The sequence below is a fragment of the Staurois parvus genome, unplaced genomic scaffold (assembly GCF_062004578.1).
Source record: "Staurois parvus isolate SC_StPar_1 unplaced genomic scaffold, SC_StPar_1.0 ptg001680l, whole genome shotgun sequence".
NCBI classification, from domain to species: Eukaryota; Metazoa; Chordata; class Amphibia; order Anura; family Ranidae; genus Staurois; species Staurois parvus.
This window is the reverse complement of record NW_028319476.1, coordinates 306,920-325,792: the sequence shown is the minus strand read 5'-3', so window position 1 is coordinate 325,792 and position 18,873 is coordinate 306,920. Positions and strand designations below refer to the sequence as shown.

The 18,873-nt window shown below is 42.6% G+C and overlaps 1 protein-coding gene across 2 annotated transcripts in view; it reads right to left on the bottom strand.

The window, feature by feature from the left end:
* Positions 1 to 619: 619 nt before the first annotated feature.
* Positions 620 to 18,873, bottom strand: part of LOC149434774 (solute carrier family 23 member 2) — a 229,184-nt gene continuing 210,930 nt past the window's right edge. For both annotated transcript variants that reach the window (XM_089663408.1, XM_089663409.1), the window contains 2 exons: positions 17,975 to 18,070; positions 620 to 11,429 (listed from right to left, as the gene is read on the bottom strand). In XM_089663408.1, the coding sequence (XP_089519534.1) occupies positions 11,197 to 11,429; positions 17,975 to 18,070 (329 nt within the window). In that variant the 3' untranslated portion in view covers positions 620 to 11,196. The remainder of the gene's footprint in view (positions 11,430 to 17,974; positions 18,071 to 18,873) is intronic.

Sequence of the window (18,873 nt, the reverse complement as noted above, 5' to 3'; positions counted from 1 at the left end):
TGGGACACTTTGAGCCTAGAATATTGCACCTTTTCACAATATTCTCATTTTCTGAGATTGTGGATTTGGGGTTTTCTTGAGCTCTAAGCCATAATCATCACAATTATGACAAATCACGGCTTGAACTATCTTGCTTTGCATGTAATGAGTCTATCTCATATATTAGTTTCACCTTTTAAGCTGCATTACTGAAATAAATTAACTTTTGCACGATATTCTAATATATTGAGTTTCACCTGTATATACCTGATTTTGCTGTTCCAGGTAGGGGGTGCACGCTCCGTGTGCGCACCGCCATTCGTGGCCGCGGCTGTCAATCACCGGGTCCCAGCTGGTGATTACGGACAATCACCAACGGGGAGGAGGACTGCTTTGTTTACCAACAACCCTCCTCCCTGTCAGCTTGGGCACACTGCTCTTTCTGTACTTTACACCAACAAACACTAAGACAAAAATCCTGTTTTTAAGTTTAACTGAAGCCAATTTTTTTTTTAGTTTGGGGTATAAATGGAGATATGGGGGTTACATGTAACCCATAGATTAAAACCAAAGATCTTTTGCAGTGTACAATTAGGAAATCTTATTTTCCACAGCATTTTTGAAGAAACAATCCACGCTGTTTTTGGCAGGTATATCAATTTTTATTTATATTTAACAAGCTTTAAAAATACAGAATAAAATAGCTTTTTTTCTACTATTATTCACAACATCTGGTCCAATATTACATATTTCTTAAATATATTTCAATGATAAATGAAAGCCATGTTAGAAAAAAAACACTAAATATGAAATTTCTTTAAAAAATGTAACAAATTACATCTTGTGGAAAAAGTATGTTACAGTCAAAAACAAAAAATATCCAGCAATTTACCCATGAACTACTGAAAGACTATCAAAGAGCAGGATATTCTTCTCGGCAGTCTATGAGTTGAAAAATATGGATCACCTTCAACTAAAGAAAAATATTTTTCAACATAATAGATATAATTTATGTATTTTTTTTTTCAATTAACGCTAGATACATCAGCAGAATGCAGAACAAATATTAGTGCATGTACTCCGTCAGTTGTACTTAAAGTTGTCAACTGTGAAAAAAAGGAATGTCACTGATATGGTTATAATGGCACAGTTTCTTCAAGCTTTATTGATATCCCTTGCCAGAGGCACCAGCTGCATCACAAACTCGTATTATGTCTCATTACGTAAACTAATCCGTAATATCTGTGAACCATTAATAAATCTATCATACACGGGACCTATGACTTGTTAAAGGAGTTTTTATAATTTGATCACCAGACCAAGAATTAAATAATATAGAACTGACCCAACTTCTCCACACTGTCCCTAGCAGGACTACTCTAATGAAATTGCTTAGCACTGTCCCCAACAGTGACTGTCTGGCAGGGCTGTGTGAACATCAAAATACAAATCCTTTAGCAGGAAAAACAGTTTAAATGCATGTATTTTACCTGTATATTTAGAGTTCAGTTTTAAAGCAGCGCTATGGCCAAACGTCCAGCCAAGCCTGCTCCCTTAACATTACAGATGACAAGAGACATGAAATAGCTTTGCTATAGAAACTCTGTTCCATGATCTCCCACTGGTTGCTTATGATACCAAGAGCCTAGACTTTAGTCATTTGATCTCTGCTAAAAGGGAAGTGTCTGCCAACATGAAGGAATTCTCCTTGTTAGAAGAGCCTAGGCATTTCGTCAGGTGGCTGGTCACTGTAGGATTGCAAAGCAGCAATTTCTACAGCAAAGGGATTCATGGCATCATTCATCCTAAATGGATATGTGGCCATGGCTTAGGGAAAGACTGAGGGGAACCTATTTGATTACAGTTGCACTTCAAGATAATAGAATGCCTTAGTTATTGTATGGAACACTGGAAAAAAAAATCTAGTTGGAATATGACAGGTAAGGGGCAGTGTGGAGAAGACCAATTCAAGAAGAAATTGATAATTCTTTAACCCTGATGAGTAATTAAACTTAGGCAGAGCTCTACGCCCAAGAATAATTGCACACCCCATATTTCAGTCAATCCTGGATCAAAATAAAGCAAATTATTTTGTGTGAAGTTCTCACCTAAATGAGAAGGTCCCATTCACACTTGCGTTAGTGATTACATGCAGGAGACCCAGCAGGGATACCCAGAAATTAGCTGCAGGAGTAAACCCAATTGAAAGCAATGGAAGGCCGACAGCTCCCACAGCTAAACATTTAATTGATCAGGCAGCGATTACCTGCAAATGCTCAGCCCTGGACACAGACGGTCAGCATCCAGGGCCAATCATTTTCAGGTAATCACTCCATGAGCATCTACATGCAAGCGGCCACAATTAGCTGCAGGAACTGTCAGCCTACCATTGCTTTCAATGGGGCATCCAGCTGCAGCATCTGCTGCATGTAATCACTAATGGTGCCTAAAAGTCCCAACAGGTCTGCATAATAAACTTCTGATCTGTAGAGGTTTTTACAAAGAAAAATGTCAATTTCCGCTGAAAACCAAAATACTGCGATTCTGCTCTAAGCTTTGCAGGTTAATACTGCATAGTGAGTTTGTTTTCCAGAAAGGTGAGGTTCACAAACTATAACAATACACTGGTGCTGGCTGAGAAAGGAGACATGTACTGAACCATGACCTGAATGAAGACAAGGATACGTCTCAGACCCACTTGTGCGTATAACATTATAATCTCAAAAGGTCAGGCCGTATCCGTTTTCTGACAGAGCTGGGCTCAGCAAATGAAAGTTTAATCAATGTGATTTTCAGGTTGATTAGGTAGTTACGTCTACATGATTCCTAAAGGCTGTCTTGGTTATATCCCCAAAGGAAAATCCAATTTGCCCAACTTGCGATTTAGTGAAAGAACTAGATAAACAATGGCGCCCGCTACTTAAAAGGAAATAAATCTATAGAGCTGTGGATGCAAAAAAAAAAAAAGTGATGGCATAGTTTAAAAGGCAACAAATGTTGATATGGCAATGATGGATAAAGTAATTAATGGGGATTTAAAGGGGGCACATCACTTTCTGAACCAGAAATCGAAATGAGGCCAGTGCTAGGTTTTCTTTCAGGTACTGCGATTTTTGAATGCAATATTCCTAAAGTTGGGTCAGCAACCAGCACAAGCAACCCAGCTGCATACTCCTAATAAGCCCCCCGAAATCGTGGCTAGAGCCGATCACTACCAAAAAAAAATTTAGCAAGATTTATTACAGAGGTGGGTTAAGTGACTTAGTGACCCTATGCTGGTGGCTTCTGGGGTTTCAACCCGTAACCATGGGTGCAATTTAACTTTTTTTTTTAATAATCAAAAAATATGATGGTATGTGGACAAGCCGGGAACACAGAACTGTAAGTGAGCAGAAAACAATGCCTGGAAAGATAGTGCAGGCGTGTGTGCTTTGTTTCATGTGATGAGATCCCATTCAAAATGAATAAACTGCCTCAAAATAGAACTATCCAAACCAAAAAGAAAAAAGTTTTGCCTTTAGAGTGCAGATGTATTAAAACCTCTGTCAGGTGTTATTGCTGTCTGTGCCCCCGTTAAGGAGATTCACCCTCTCTATTTGTCCTGTTTACCATTATCATTGAAAGTGAAAGTTAAAGAAAATCCAAAATGTTGGGTTGTCCCCAGAAAATTAATAGAGGGGAAATTTTCCAAGAGGGACACTAGCTATGATGGCCTGGGTGTCCCCAAGGAATTCCCTTAACGTGCAGGGATTTCTTCTCACGTCCTGTTTAGCTTTGGGACAGGAAGTGAAGGTAAATCTCCCCAATGGGACACAGATGGCAAAAAAAAAAAAAATCTAACAGGGGTTATAACTCTCCTTTTCTATATACAAAATGAAAAAAAAAAAAAGGTTTGCCTATAGTTCTACTTAAACAAAATGTACTTCAACGAACAAAAATGCAAGCAGGGCCTCATTAGATGCTTTGTCAAAGAAAGGCATGTGGTTCCTCAACTTGGACCTTTACACTGGTGATCATTTCTGAACTAAAGGTTTTTGCTTTTTTTTTCTTATTTGAAAATGATACATTTTTAGAGGTGTCCTACATTACGGACCATAAGAGTTACTGATTACAAAATGTTAGTTGTGGTAATATACAAGAATATAGGAGTGGCTCTTGATATGTTTAATACTACATTTCCAGCTGCTGTGTACTGCTCTTCAAACTACAGCTTGCTTTATACAGAAAACATCTGCTATAAGACCGATTTATTGATACGATCCCATCCACCTGTATATAGGAAAGAAAACCTAGTTCTTACAAACTAACAAAACATTTATGTATACTGTATATCGGATTACTAGTAATCCACTTATAATTTACAATTATTGCTTCCTTCACTAAAAGTGTATCTGGATATCGAACAAGTGTCATGAAAGAAGGCAATAATAAAAACAAAAAAATTAAATAAAAAGGTAGTGTACTAAAAGAAGCAAGCTTGACACCAGGCCAGTTAGATATGCTTCTCTCCAAAACGGGGACACAAAATCAGCTCAATGCAGTTTAGGTCAAATGCAGTAGCATCTTAAACTCATGTCAAATGCAGGTGTAATACACCTCAAAGCGTGGGTATTTGCCCACGGACACAAACCCAAAGGCCCTTAAACTCAAAAGTAAAACAAAACCTTTCCATGTAAAGTAGACTTAATATAACTACATGTCCTGACATTGGTCTTGGTCTCTTCAAAAGCTATAGAATACTATTTACTTGACACTTCTGGGGGTGTCAGATACCAGGACCCCACTAAGCACTGTGGTTCTATCCACTGAGACCTGTAGTGACCTAGGGCTGGCAGAAAGAACCACAGTGCTCAGCAGAAGACTGGGCACTCAACACTCCCGGTCATATGTTGGATAAAGAGGATTTTTCTGCTGTTGTAGCTCTTAAAGGTCATGGCACAAGTAAGTATATTATGCCTTCTTTACAGGGGGAACATTTGTTTTACTTTTCAGTTCAACAACAGTGTTTCCTTCTTTACTTGGCTGACATGACCATCAAAAAGCACAAAATTGGAAAAACTGCCGAAATCAATGTTTCGGATTCTGGCATTAATTGGCTTTGATCTTAAAGTGTTACTAAACCCAGGGCCCAGCATTCACTATATCCCACAGTACACACAACATGGAAATGCAAATAGTTTAGTAAATTTAAACTGCTAAATACCTTTTCTCATAAGCAGTTACAACAGTCTTGTGACTTCTTATCAGTGTCCAGCAGAGCACTGGTTAAAGCTCGTAGAAGGAGTTTTCATTCTTCTCTCACTGTCCTATGAAACTGCAGGACCCCTGACCCTGTCTGGACAGTGCTGATTGGCTCTGTGCTGATCAAATGCACTCTCTCAAGGATAAAAAAACTGCTCTAGCAATACACACCAAACTGAGCATGTGCAGCTCGCCCTCAAGGCTCTGTTCTATCAGGAGACGAGTCGGGGACAGTGAAAAAAAAAAGGCAGGATCAAACATCCTTACACAATGCAGAGGATTAACCCCTTATGCTCCACAGTGAGTAAAACAAGCATGCTTTACTGCATATACAGACTGATTTTACTGTTGTGGGGTAGTAACACTTTAAAGCTAACCTTGTCACAAGTGGACATAAGGCCTTCCATTATTGACCTCTTTCTGAAAAAGCTAGTTGGCTCACAGTCATGTTGCCCCTTTGGTTTCAGTTCTTTGAGATACTGCAAATAAGATCATTCTGATTTTTTTTGTTGTTTCCTGATCTACTTAAGGGAAAGCAATGACTACCAGGGTCAGCAATGGCAGCCAGAAGTTTAAGGCCAGTGTCAACAAGCTTTGGGTTGCAGATGCAGAGTGCTTCAGACATCAGATCAAGACACTTCTGAGATCATTCAGAATTCAATGCAGTGACCTATTTAGGCTGATTTTGCATTGTGATAGACTTGGGGGGGGGGGGGGGGGGGGGGGAGTCGTTTTGTCATGAAAAGAAGCCGGTCAACATAAACCGTAATGGTGTAACCAAGACATCCATCAGTTGGGTGAGATGAGGGTTATGTTTGGAGACCCACAACTCTAGAGAGGGGATTTTCTGTTTTAAGAACTCCTTAACCACACTGGGTGTGAAAATTAGCCGTACACTGGACTGGCACATAAGGGACGACTTCTATTAAACCGTCCAGTCTGAATGGAGAGGTAATAAGTGGGCTATGTACACATTGCTCAAGGTGTGATGGTTAGATGTAATCTACAAACAAGGACATCATTACATTATCAGATTAACATTAATAGCGCCGTCTGAGTTGGGCTGGGCAGCCATAAAAAGGGACTGTACATTTTCATCCAACTACTGCTAGTAAACCTCCCACCTGTTCAGTTATGAGATTGTCTCTAAATTTACTGCCGAAAGTCAAAATCACCAATTAGATCTGTAAACATAAAGCTAGGCATACACATATAGATTACCTTTGTTCAGCCTACATGATGAACAAAAGATATCCAACAGATTCCTCCAGCCATGCTAAACAGCACAGAGGAATCTTGCCTGTCGGCTATTGTATTCTGACAGCTGGCACCCATAGCTAACTGGATCCTGATTTGACAAACGTCAACTGAACAATCAAGGTTTGTCAAGCCAGGTAGTGCTGGCAGGGGCTCCCACAGCTCAAATGGTGGCTGATTTAGCAGGAATTGGTAAACACTTTAGCTGTGCATGGCAGCCTCTAGGCTGAATTAAGGATAAGGACATCTGAGTGTCAGCAGGGATACGTTCCCAAGTTGCCCATAGTAGCCATATTCTTCCTTTCATCCTCCCAAGGAAGGATAAACAGAAGCTATGGACAACACAGACCACTCTCTCACATCCGACATAGAGACCAACACATAGCAGGTGGGCCTAACTAGCATCCCTAGTACAAGGGTGTACATTCCCCATATAGGGTGGTGCAGACTATTCTGCTCCAATTATTCCACAATAAAGGAATTTCATTTACATCTTTACACAAAGACTGTACACTCACACAGATATATGTATATGTGTTTATACATACATACGCAGGAGCGCCCTAGTCTAGTCACATGACATTGTCATGACATGATTATATCTCCCCCATCCTCTAAGTTAACTAGAGCGGGGGAGAGAAACACAAGTTCAGATTTCGATGAAGATACGCAGAAATGTAATAAACCGAAAAAAGGAAATGTACGCTTTTACTGCTGTTTCTGTGTCCAATCCTGTCACTGCTATGGGGTTGCATCACAGTGCCAGTTAACTGTACGCTGGGGACAAATCAATATGTAAAACGGTGCAAAGGACTGTGGATATCGCCAAGCCTCAATGATGTCACGTCTAGTGAGCATATAGATTTTAGGGAAAGTCCACATTAAATGGTCTACAATTCTGTATGCTAATAAAGTATACATATTTCTACAGCAGAGCATACAAATACATGAACTGAAATATATCTACAGGGTCCTCTCATAGCCCTCCAAATGGCATCCCTGACGTATTTTTTAATCTGGCATCCCAAATGTAGTACCGCTCATTTTCCTTTGCTTCTTTTCCCTCAAAACTCTATTGTGTTGAGATGATTTAACGCTTTCTAAACCGAATGTGTAGCACAACATAAAATTCTATGGGGTGTATTTATGAAAAATTTTCTGTTATTTGTCCTTTGAAACTGCGTATACTTTTGCTCTGTGCAAATACGGGCATGTTGTTAGGTTAAGGTCTCACCTGGTTTAATGTTAAGAGTCAATCAGGAAAATACCACATTATAGCCACTAGATGGAGCTGCTGATCACCGTAAATAAGTATTTTATTCTGTATGAATGCAGAACATTCGGCCTGGAGAGAGAATAGCCTAGTAACATTCAATATTGCCCCCATTTACAGAGAACAAAATGTATATGCAGTTTCAAAGAGAAAACGGCTCAGTAAGTTTTTTTTTTTTTTTATAAACATACCGATAAGTGCCTTTCTGAGCAAAAACAAGATCTCATTTCTGAAAACTGACAGAACGAGTCTATGTTACTTGTGGTAAACAGATCACAACATATTAGAGAAACAAAGCGAATGGCTGCTTGAGTGATGAACACCATTCCCTCCAGTCTTCAGAAATGAGGCCTAGAGATTGGAGAATCTCTGATGTACACAATTTTTAAAGGTTAACACACTGATACATAAATGCACAGCTACTCAATGCAGAGAAATAATGAATTCAGGAACATTATTTTACATTATTTTGGAAATACAATTATTTTTTGGCATGTGGTAATGTCACAATCCAATCCGGTGTCTAACCTTCTTATAACAATGTAAAGCATATCAGATTTTTTTTCTCTTACAAGACAGGTTTCCATACACCAGGGTAGAAGCCTCTAGCAGTAGTACACCTTCACCTTTAATGTGGACTTCTAGTGTCTCTGCACTCAGTGAATGAAGCCATTTTGTTTTGTCAACTATAATTGGTTAATGTTTGCCTAACACTACCCAGGAATAAAACCAGCCAAATATGGTTCAAATCTCGGCTGGTTCAGTAGGGAACAGGCACGATTCTATGGGCAGGTGGATTAAACCCAATTCGATTGCTGTGCGACTTGGGTACTTGGATTTTTCATGCAATTATTGCCAGCGGCTAGAGCTGCTAGCAATAATCACTGTGTTGTCACAGGAAGGACGGCTCCCCCCTGCCGGGGGAATACAATAGCTCCATGGGAGGGATTCCCCCATCAACACTGGATGTGTTGATGGGGGAATCGCGCAACCACGGGTTGCAGGAAATTGCATTGTCTATGACCTGCCTAAGGATTTTGGAGCTCTTATAGTTACACAAGAAGCAGCAGTGAAGATGGTGACTCCTATCTGGTTGTCAGGAATTTCAGAATACTGCTGCATCTATGGTTGAAGAACTACTCTACTTAACCTGTATAGTATGTAAATAATGCTAAAACCACCCTACTACAGAGCTGCCGGAACCACTATTTATAAATGTTTCTCGGTTTATTTGTAAAAGGAGTACAGATTAGCTGTCAGTCCAACACTTTCTGCTGTCTCAAATGATATGCTTAGACTGGCCAATATCAAGCTGAAAGTACAGCTCATGCAGCAGAAGAGCACAGAGAAAGCTCTAATTGAATCACAGAATCGGAGAAGGAAAATATGTCATACGAAAAAACCGCTGCTGATATAAAATGTACCATTTAGATGTGTACACGTACCTGCAGCAGCCTTCAAAATTTGAGGCTTAAGGCCAAAAGAGAAGTCATCCTAACAGGCAAATCTCCGGCAATACCTGATGGCTCCCAAACTTCCACCCCTTCCTGCCTTTTGCTTATTCCTATGGGGGAGTTAGGCAGCCTCATCATAGTGATTGGTTAATAGTTATAAGTGGGATGTCTGCACTTTATACCTGCAGCATTCGTTTTTCCAGACAGCTTCTATTTAAAGTAGTTGTAAAGGTATTTTTTTAATTATATAACAAACGTGTTCTACTTACCTGCCCTGTGCTATGATTTTTCACACAGCGGTCCTGAACCTTTTCTTCTGGGGTCCCCCGCTGGAGCTCCAGGCTCCTCCTCTTCTCAGTGTGCCACCAAAGGAAGCCGCTTCCTATGGAAGGACAACCCGTGAGCTTGATCTAAATCCAGTATTTGTGCATCTATTGACACACACAGCGTAGCTTAGCTCTGCCCTCCCCTCACAAGATTTAAGTGACAGAAGCAGGAGCCAATGGCTCGCGCTGCTGCCTCTGTAAGCAAAGAGAGAGAGGGGAGAGAGATGCTGCAGACAGGCACAGCACTGGATCAAGATAGGACTCAGGTAAGTATAAAGGAGGAGGGGGAGGGGTTGATACAAACACTGGGACATTTTATACTTTAATGGAGGTATTGCATCTAGGTAAAAAATGCCCAAGCTTTAGAACCATTCCAAAATTCTTCTACATGCACTTGACTGTTACAGGCTTGGAAACAAGGTAGGAAAAAAAAAAATCACTGGGTGTTTTGAGGAATTTATAAAAGGAGTGATTTAATTTGGCATCTATGGACATAAATTGTGGTGCTAGCTCAATTTACTTGATCAAACCTAGGTTCTATGTTGTTATTAACCACTGTCTTCTACTGAAGTACTGGGATGAATACTGGCTTATGAAACAAAATGGCTACCTTCACGGAGAGTAGTCCACTAGCACCTTACCTTCTGTCTGTACAGGACACATTCATATTTTTTCTTGTGGCTATCAAACAGTTTGACCTGGGGCCTCTAGTTGCCAGATGTGTGTTAAATATAATGACTATAGATTGAAAAGAAATGAGTTTGCCTAAAAAAAACATGTTAGAGAAAAAATATGGAAGGGTATATAAGTTGATCTTCTAAGCTGATGATCCATGACATGCATCAGTAAAACATCATTAAGGCAAAAGGGATATCCAATAAATACCAATGAAAACAAAAAATAAATATTAAATGTAAAGAATCGGTTGCATCGGTAAACCATAAAAATCTTATGTTAGGGATAATGGCTGTGCAAACAACAACATAAATAAATGTACATGTACTTTAGAAATCATCTCCATCGTTATGGCGGATGGTCAGAAGTGAGCACCACCTAGTGGATATACTGGCCTCCACACTTAGAAGGAAAACAAACCAGTCCCCCTCCCCTCCAGCTTCAATCTCCTTGTACAACTACAGGATGGAAAGAACAGGAGAATAGCTGATGGGCTACAAAGACACCACTGTACACTAGAAATCTCAAGGGGATTGGTGGAAACCAAGGGCCAAAACAATCACGTACGGCAGAGCTGAGACAGAGGGTGACAACCAGAATGTGCCTGCTAGTAGGCACTGTACCCGTTTAATCAGTCAGTGCTGAGTTCATTGCTACTGTGTGGGAAGAACCAGTCATGCAGTTTCCAAGAGCAAGAGGTTGTGACAGAGAGGATTATGGGAATCAGGCAGGACATATATTGCTTGTAAGAGTAGCAGTAGTAAAAGGAAAAAGGTGAAGGGGCAACACTGCATCAGAGGCACAATATTAACAAGGAGGTGACAAGGGTAAGTGAATAAGCCCACAGTACATCCTGTGTCTCAGCCCTGGAATCATTCCATGTAAGTCTACAGAAAATACTTAACAAAATGTCTGATTCAAGGCTTGGCAAACCTGGCAAGAGTTAGCAAAGACGTATTACAAGACGGGAGTTGAAATAGAGAGGCTGGTGCTATACTGTAGGCTCTGATTCTTCCTCTCCTGGCCGACTTTTGCCGTTCTTCCGTAGAGCCTTCCAATGATATCCCGCAAATGTGGGACTAATAGGAAGGTAACTGAAACACTTGTACTTGCGCAGAAAGTTCATACCAATAGGAAAGTCATACGACTCCATTCCTTCAATAGCAGCTCCTCCTTTACCCACCCCACGCTTCCACTTCTTGATACCCCTTTCTTCTGGTGTACCTGGATGAATACAATGATCTGGTTATACAGGGGACTCAACAACAAGCAAGTTTACAGTTAAACTCTTTCCAATGATTCAAGAGGCGTAAAAAGTCTGCTCAGTGACTTAAAGAGAAGTATGGGATTTTTTTTCTTAAATCATACTTACCTATGATTGATGCTGCTTCTGTCCCCCACAGACTCAAAGACTGAGAACTGAGTGATGAGTGATCAGACATCGCTGATCACTCAGTTCTCTCCACCGCTCTGAGCAGAGAGCGGTGACTGGTCAGTTACCGCTGTCTGCTCTGTTCTCCCCCAAGGACTCACTAAAAGCAATGGGCTGTGGAGGGGGCAGGAGTGGCTGGCTCAGGCGAGCCAGATGCCAGTCCAGGCTCCTGGGTGGATCCTGACCATATGGTTGCAATCTTTCCCCAGCCTTAACCAGCTGTGTGACATTGAAAACAGATCACAGGAGTGCAGAACAAACTGCACTCCTGTGATCCACAGAAGAAGTACAGCTAATTGTGCTTTGTCCGTACTCTTCCTTTATACCAGTCAGCTCATTCATTTCTACAAGAGACCAACAGGGGAATTCAGTAAAGTAGTACAGACATATTTTTGCCAGTACTTTCCTTTAGAACTACCTGCGTCTTATTCAGGCATGATTTTTGCCACTTTCGGTAACATTACCATCAAGGGTGACAAGTTCTAAAATATTATACTCTCTGCGTACAATTCCCATAGAGCTGAATGTGTCTACAGGTAGATGTGTAGTCATCTCAGGGGTGAGCAGGAAAAGGTTGGCTACATTCACATACACAAGGGGAACATGGGGACTGAATGTATCCACCCTAGAACATGAAGTCTAACAGCAGAAAGAAGCTTGCATTCGAGAGATGAAACAAAGGAAAAGAGAGATAGAAGGTAGAATCTACTTATTTTTAAATATAGTTCTACTTATTTTTAAATATAGTGCATTTGATTTATAAAAATGTCAGATTGTCACTTTACAAAAGAACCACATTCTTAAAGAATTATCAACAGGTTACAGATTAGGAAACTGGCCATAATTAAGACCAGCTCTGATCTGACATACAGAGGTATTCCGGTGCTCAGAGTGGGGCAGGTCAATGTTGGAAAGTTGTCATGATTGTGACAGTTTCCCGCACAACGTTCTATATCCGGCACCATTCAGCTGTCAGCCAGAAGATTTATTCTCTGAACAACATAGTCTGTCAGATAACAAGGCTTGTATGATATACCATATTTTCCGGCGTATAAGACGACCCCCTACTTTTCCTGTTAAAATATAGGGTTTGAGCTATACTCGCCGTATAAGACTACCCCTCTTCCAACACACACCAAATAAAAATGAAAAAACATCAGATTTGATTTCAATATGGTATGGTATTTCAGTATGGTATTCCAATGATGGGGTGCTATTCCTCCCACTGACACCAATGATGAGGCACTATTCCTCCCACTGATACCAATGATGGTGCCCCATCATTAGAGTCAGTGGGAGGAATAGCGCCCCATCGTTGGTGTCAGTGGGAGGAATAGCGCCCCATCGTTGGTGTCAGTGGGAGGAATAGCGCCCCATCGTTGGTGTCAGTGGGAGGAATAGCGCCCCATCGTTGGTGTCAGTGGGAGGAATAGCGCCCCATCGTTGGTGTCAGTGGGAGGAATAGCGCCCCATCGTTGGTGTCAGTGGGAGGAATAGCGCCCCATCGTTGGTGTCAGTGGGAGGAATAGCGCCCCATCGTTGGTGTCAGTGGGAGGAATAGCGCCCCATCGTTGGTGTCAGTGGGAGGAATAGCGCCCCATCGTTGGTGTCAGTGGGAGGAATAGCGCCCCATCGTTGGTGTCAGTGGGAGGAATAGCGCCCCATCGTTGGTGTCAGTGGGAGGAATAGCGCCCCATCGTTGGTGTCAGTGGGAGGAATAGCGCCCCATCGTTGGTGTCAGTGGGAGGAATAGCGCCCCATCGTTGGTGTCAGTGGGAGGAATAGCGCCCCATCGTTGGTGTCAGTGGGAGGAATAGCGCCCCATCGTTGGTGTCAGTGGGAGGAATAGCGCCCCATCGTTGGTGTCAGTGGGAGGAATAGCGCCCCATCGTTGGTGTCAGTGGGAGGAATAGCGCCCCATCGTTGGTGTCAGTGGGAGGAATAGCGCCCCATCGTTGGTGTCAGTGGGAGGAATAGCGCCCCATCGTTGGTGTCAGTGGGAGGAATAGCGCCCCATCGTTGGTGTCAGTGGGAGGAATAGCGCCCCATCGTTGGTGTCAGTGGGAGGAATAGCGCCCCATCGTTGGTGTCAGTGGGAGGAATAGCGCCCCATCGTTGGTGTCAGTGGGAGGAATAGCGCCCCATCGTTGGTGTCAGTGGGAGGAATAGCGCCCCATCGTTGGTGTCAGTGGGAGGAATAGCGCCCCATCGTTGGTGTCAGTGGGAGGAATAGCGCCCCATCGTTGGTGTCAGTGGGAGGAATAGCGCCCCATCGTTGGTGTCAGTGGGAGGAATAGCGCCCCATCGTTGGTGTCAGTGGGAGGAATAGCGCCCCATCGTTGGTGTCAGTGGGAGGAATAGCGCCCCATCGTTGGTGTCAGTGGGAGGAATAGCGCCCCATCGTTGGTGTCAGTGGGAGGAATAGCGCCCCATCGTTGGTGTCAGTGGGAGGAATTGCGCCCCATCGTTGGTGTCAGTGGGAGGAATTGCGCCCCATCGTTGGTGTCAGTGGGAGGAATTGCGCCCCATCGTTGGTGTCAGTGGGAGGAATTGCGCCCCATCGTTGGTGTCAGTGGGAGGAATTGCGCCCCATCGTTGGTGTCAGTGGGAGGAATTGCGCCCCATCGTTGGTGTCAGTGGGAGGAATTGCGCCCCATCGTTGGTGTCAGTGGGAGGAATTGCGCCCCATCGTTGGTGTCAGTGGGAGGAATTGCGCCCCATCGTTGGTGTCAGTGGGAGGAATTGCGCCCCATCGTTGGTGTCAGTGGGAGGAATTGCGCCCCATCGTTGGTGTCAGTGGGAGGAATTGCGCCCCATCGTTGGTGTCAGTGGGAGGAATTGCGCCCCATCGTTGGTGTCAGTGGGAGGAATTGCGCCCCATCGTTGGTGTCAGTGGGAGGAATTGCGCCCCATCGTTGGTGTCAGTGGGGAGAATAGTGCCCCATCGTTGGTGTCAGTGGGGAGAATAGTGCCCCATCGTTGGTATCAGTGGGAGGAATAGTGCTCCATCGTTGGTGTCAGTGGGAGGAATAGTGCCCCATCGTTGGTATCAGTGGGAGGAATAGTGCCCCATCGTTGGTATCAGTGGGTGGAATAGTGCCCCATCGTTGGTGTCAATGGGGGATGAATAGTGCCCCATTATTGGTATCAGTGGGGAGAATAGTGCCCCATAATTGGTGTCAGTGGTGAGGAGGAATAGTGCCCCATCATTGGTGTCAGTGGGGAGGAGGAATAGTGCCCCATCATTGGTGTCAGTGGGGAGGAGGAATAGTGCCCCATCATTGGTGTCAGTGGGGAGGAGGAATAGTGCCCCATCATTGGTATCAGTGGGGAGAATAGTGCCCCATCATTGGTGTCAGTGGGGAGGAGGAATAGTGCCCCATCATTGGTATCAGTGGGGAGAACAGTGCCTCATCGTTGGTGTCAGTGGGGGAGGAACAGTGCCTCATCGTTGGTGTCAGTGGGGGAGGAACAGTGCCTCATCGTTGGTGTCAGTGGGGGAGGAACAGTGCCTCATCGTTGGTGTCAGTGGGGGAGGAACAGTGCCTCATCGTTGGTGTCAGTGGGGGAGGAACAGTGCCTCATCGTTGGTGTCAGTGGGGGAGGAACAGTGCCTCATCGTTGGTGTCAGTGGGGGAGGAACAGTGCCTCATCGTTGGTGTCAGTGTGGAGGAGGAATAGTGCCCCATCGTTAGTATCAGTGGGGGAGAGGAGCGGCTGCTCCTCCTTCCAGTGCGGCTGCTCGATTTTCGCGGGGCCGCTCGGCTCCGCCTCCTCGCCGGTGATTGGTCGCCTGTGTGCCTTTCCAGTGCTGGCGCCCAATCACCGGTGAGGAGGCGGAGCCGAGCGGCCGCGTGACCATCAAGCGGCCGAACTGAAAGAAGGAGCAGCCGCGCTTCCTGGACCAGATCGTCGTGGGACCGGAGCCAGGTAAGGTACAGCAGCCCCTCTGCCCACCCCTGTACTTAGTGTCTGTTGGAGGAGGAGGAGGGGGGGCGGCGCCGCCCCTCGAAAAAGTGCCGCCCTGACACCGGCTCGCACCGGCGTATAAGACGACCCCCGACTTTTCAGAAGATTTTCAGGGGTTGAAAAGTCGTCTTATACGCCGGAAAATACGGTATATTAACTCAGATGAGGGGTATAGACTGGACATCCCTGACCATAATAGCACATTTCCACTTTGCTCTCCCATATGCTGATTAGTTTAAAACTTTGCAGAAGAGCTTTAAAGCTGCTTTTACCACAATTATAGAAGAAGGCGTTGTAAAGAAAATGTAAAGAAAACACAATTGTAAAGTACAGTTCGAGATTATTTACCACCTTCTTTTTTGCAGAACTAGAGCTACCACTAGGATCTTCAACATCCAACACTTTCAAGTATTTCAGATTGCTGCAAATCATCTACCATGCTATGCCAGCGACATATCCATGCTGATCTGTACCTTACTGGTGCAGCCACAGCACACAATGTCCAGAAGTGTTGGATGCTAACGATCAAAATCATTGGATGGAGATGCTGGTATTATAATTGTAAATACTTATACTGTACCGCGCTCCAATGTTATCAACCTTTTGTGATTGACCTTTTTTGATTGTGTGAATTTCTTAATATACCACCTATAATCCAATCATTACTTACTTCTATGGTGCTTAAATATACAATTAACATAAATTAATTTATAAATGTGAATTAAAAAATGATATGTGATTATAACAAATATTAAAAAAATTTATGAAAAAATTGGAATGTTAATTCTATGTGAATAAAATTAATAAAAGAAAAAAAAATTAATAAAACATTAATAAAAAATGGGAATGTCAATTATTTTCTTTGAATTTGAGATGGTGTTGTTATTCAATTTAGTTTATGTGATAAGTCTGTGTGGGCAGCTTGAACCTCTCCCTCTTGTCTCCTCTCCTCTCTCCTCAGCTCAGCCTTCTCAATTGTGCTTTCTTCACTGGCTGCTTTGTTTATTCCTCCATATACGGAACATGCAGAGAAGGGAAAAGAAACATAGTGTCTTATCAGGGATATAAGTGATTTATTGCTCTTTGATCTCCCACTCGCATTGTGTAAATGTAAATAACGCTTTGCATACAATGTATCCAGATCATGCTTCAGACAGCCTGGCTGATGTGTTTGTTTTCAGTAAATATACTCGCCATTCCTCTGTGGATGCGTGATAACGTCACCGCCCCTCCCCTACGCGTTACGCTACAGGGACTCGTAGCTTCCTCTGGGGGATGTGGATTTTGATCCACATCCACATCCCCCAGAGGAAGCTATGAGTCCCTGTAGCGTAACGCGTAGGGGAGGGGCGGTGACGTTATCACGCATCCACAGAGGAATGGCGAGTATATTTACTGAAAACAAACACATCAGCCAGGCTGTCTGAAGCATGATCTGGATACATTGTATGCAAAGCGTTATTTACATTTACACAATGCGAGTGGGAGATCAAAGAGCAATAAATCACTTATATCCCGGATAAGACACTATGTTTCTTTTCCCTTCTCTGCATGTTCCGTATATGGAGAAATAAACAAAGCAGCCAGTGAAGAAAGCACAATTGAGAAGGCTGAGCTGAGGAGAGAGGAGAGGAGACAAGAGGGAGAGGTTCAAGCTGCCCACACAGACTTATCACATAAACTAAATTGAATAACAACACCATCTCAAATTCAAAGAAAATAATTGACATTCCCATTTTTTATTAATGTTTTATTATTTTTTTTTTCTTTTATTAATTTTATTCACATAGAATTGACATTCCAATTTTTTCATTAATTTTTTTAATATTTGTTATAATCACATATCATTTTTTAATTCACATTTATAAATTAATTTATGTTAATTGTATATTTAAGCACCATAGAAGTAAGTAATGATTGGATTATAGGTGGTATATTAAGAAATTCACACAATCAAAAAAGGTCAATCACAAAAGGTTGATAACATTGGAGCGCGGTACAGTATAAGTATTTATAGTTTATATTTATACACCTAGAGAGGGTGTAATTAGTGCCTAGCAATCTAATATTTAATAAATATTCACTTAAGCACACAATTAACACTAATAATAGAGTAAGTTAACTCCTGGTGGCTCACAAAAAACTATTTTATTAAAATGGTATTATAATTGTACTTTACTACCTAGCATTGGCCCTATTAACAGGCTCTCTATCTAGTAGAACTGAATGTTGGGGAACCTGCCAATGTTCCTGATTTTTGTACTGAACCAGCCCTCGCAGGTCTTCCTTTTGCAACTTAAAAAATGACTGATAACTTTCTCTGCAGGTCACATTACTTTTTATTGATCTGGTCTCAGAATATACTTACCAGGAATAGTGTTATCTAAAATGAAAGCTGTACAGCCTCCCACAAACATGGCTGTTGTAAGCAGGACATTTAATACTTGATCAATGCCGGCAATGCCTAAAAGAAAGAAACTTGTCAAAAAATTTTTTTTAAATTACTGTAAACTTTAAATATATTGTTTGTGGACAGAAAACACATTTTTGCAACTGACAAAAAAGATGCCCTTTAAAGTTCCACCAATCATCTGCACCTTTCAGGGTAGTATCATGCAGATCCTTTCATTTTCTTTGGTACCCAAGGTAAAATGCAGGGCTTTGCCAACAGCACCACCTGCTGAATTATCTGATATTGTGGTATCTCTAGTCAGATACAACATTCTATAAACATACAGTATATTGTATTGCATATTGAAGGACTTTATTATTCTGGATGAAGACCCCTTTGTGGTATTACACACAGTTTTAAAAAAGGCAGACCAGGGATTTATATTTCAATTTGAAAATTGAAAAAAACGACTGTGGGTAATTGCATGCTTTCTTGTAGCCACATAAAAAATGCACAGCTGTTAGCAGATGCATGGGGAGTGCCAGTAAGAATTAATGGCACCACCACGCATTGGAAATGCAGTGTCCCTACTGCGATTATGAAAAAGGTGCAGGGATCTTTCTCGTGCATTTTCCGCAGGTACAGCAGCCCATTCAGTCGTAGTGAAACCGACACAGTGGGAACCCAGCTTAGGGTAGTAAGAGCATACACAGTAGGTTGTTTCCAGAACAGTTAAAAGGGAAAAACTGCTTAGTTTAATCAGTTTCCAACCAGCTTATTGTCAAATGATGGGCGGGTAGGACACTCGACGTTCTGGGTGGATGTCATATGACATCCTCTCCACAACGCACCAAGGGCCACACCGTAGCACGATC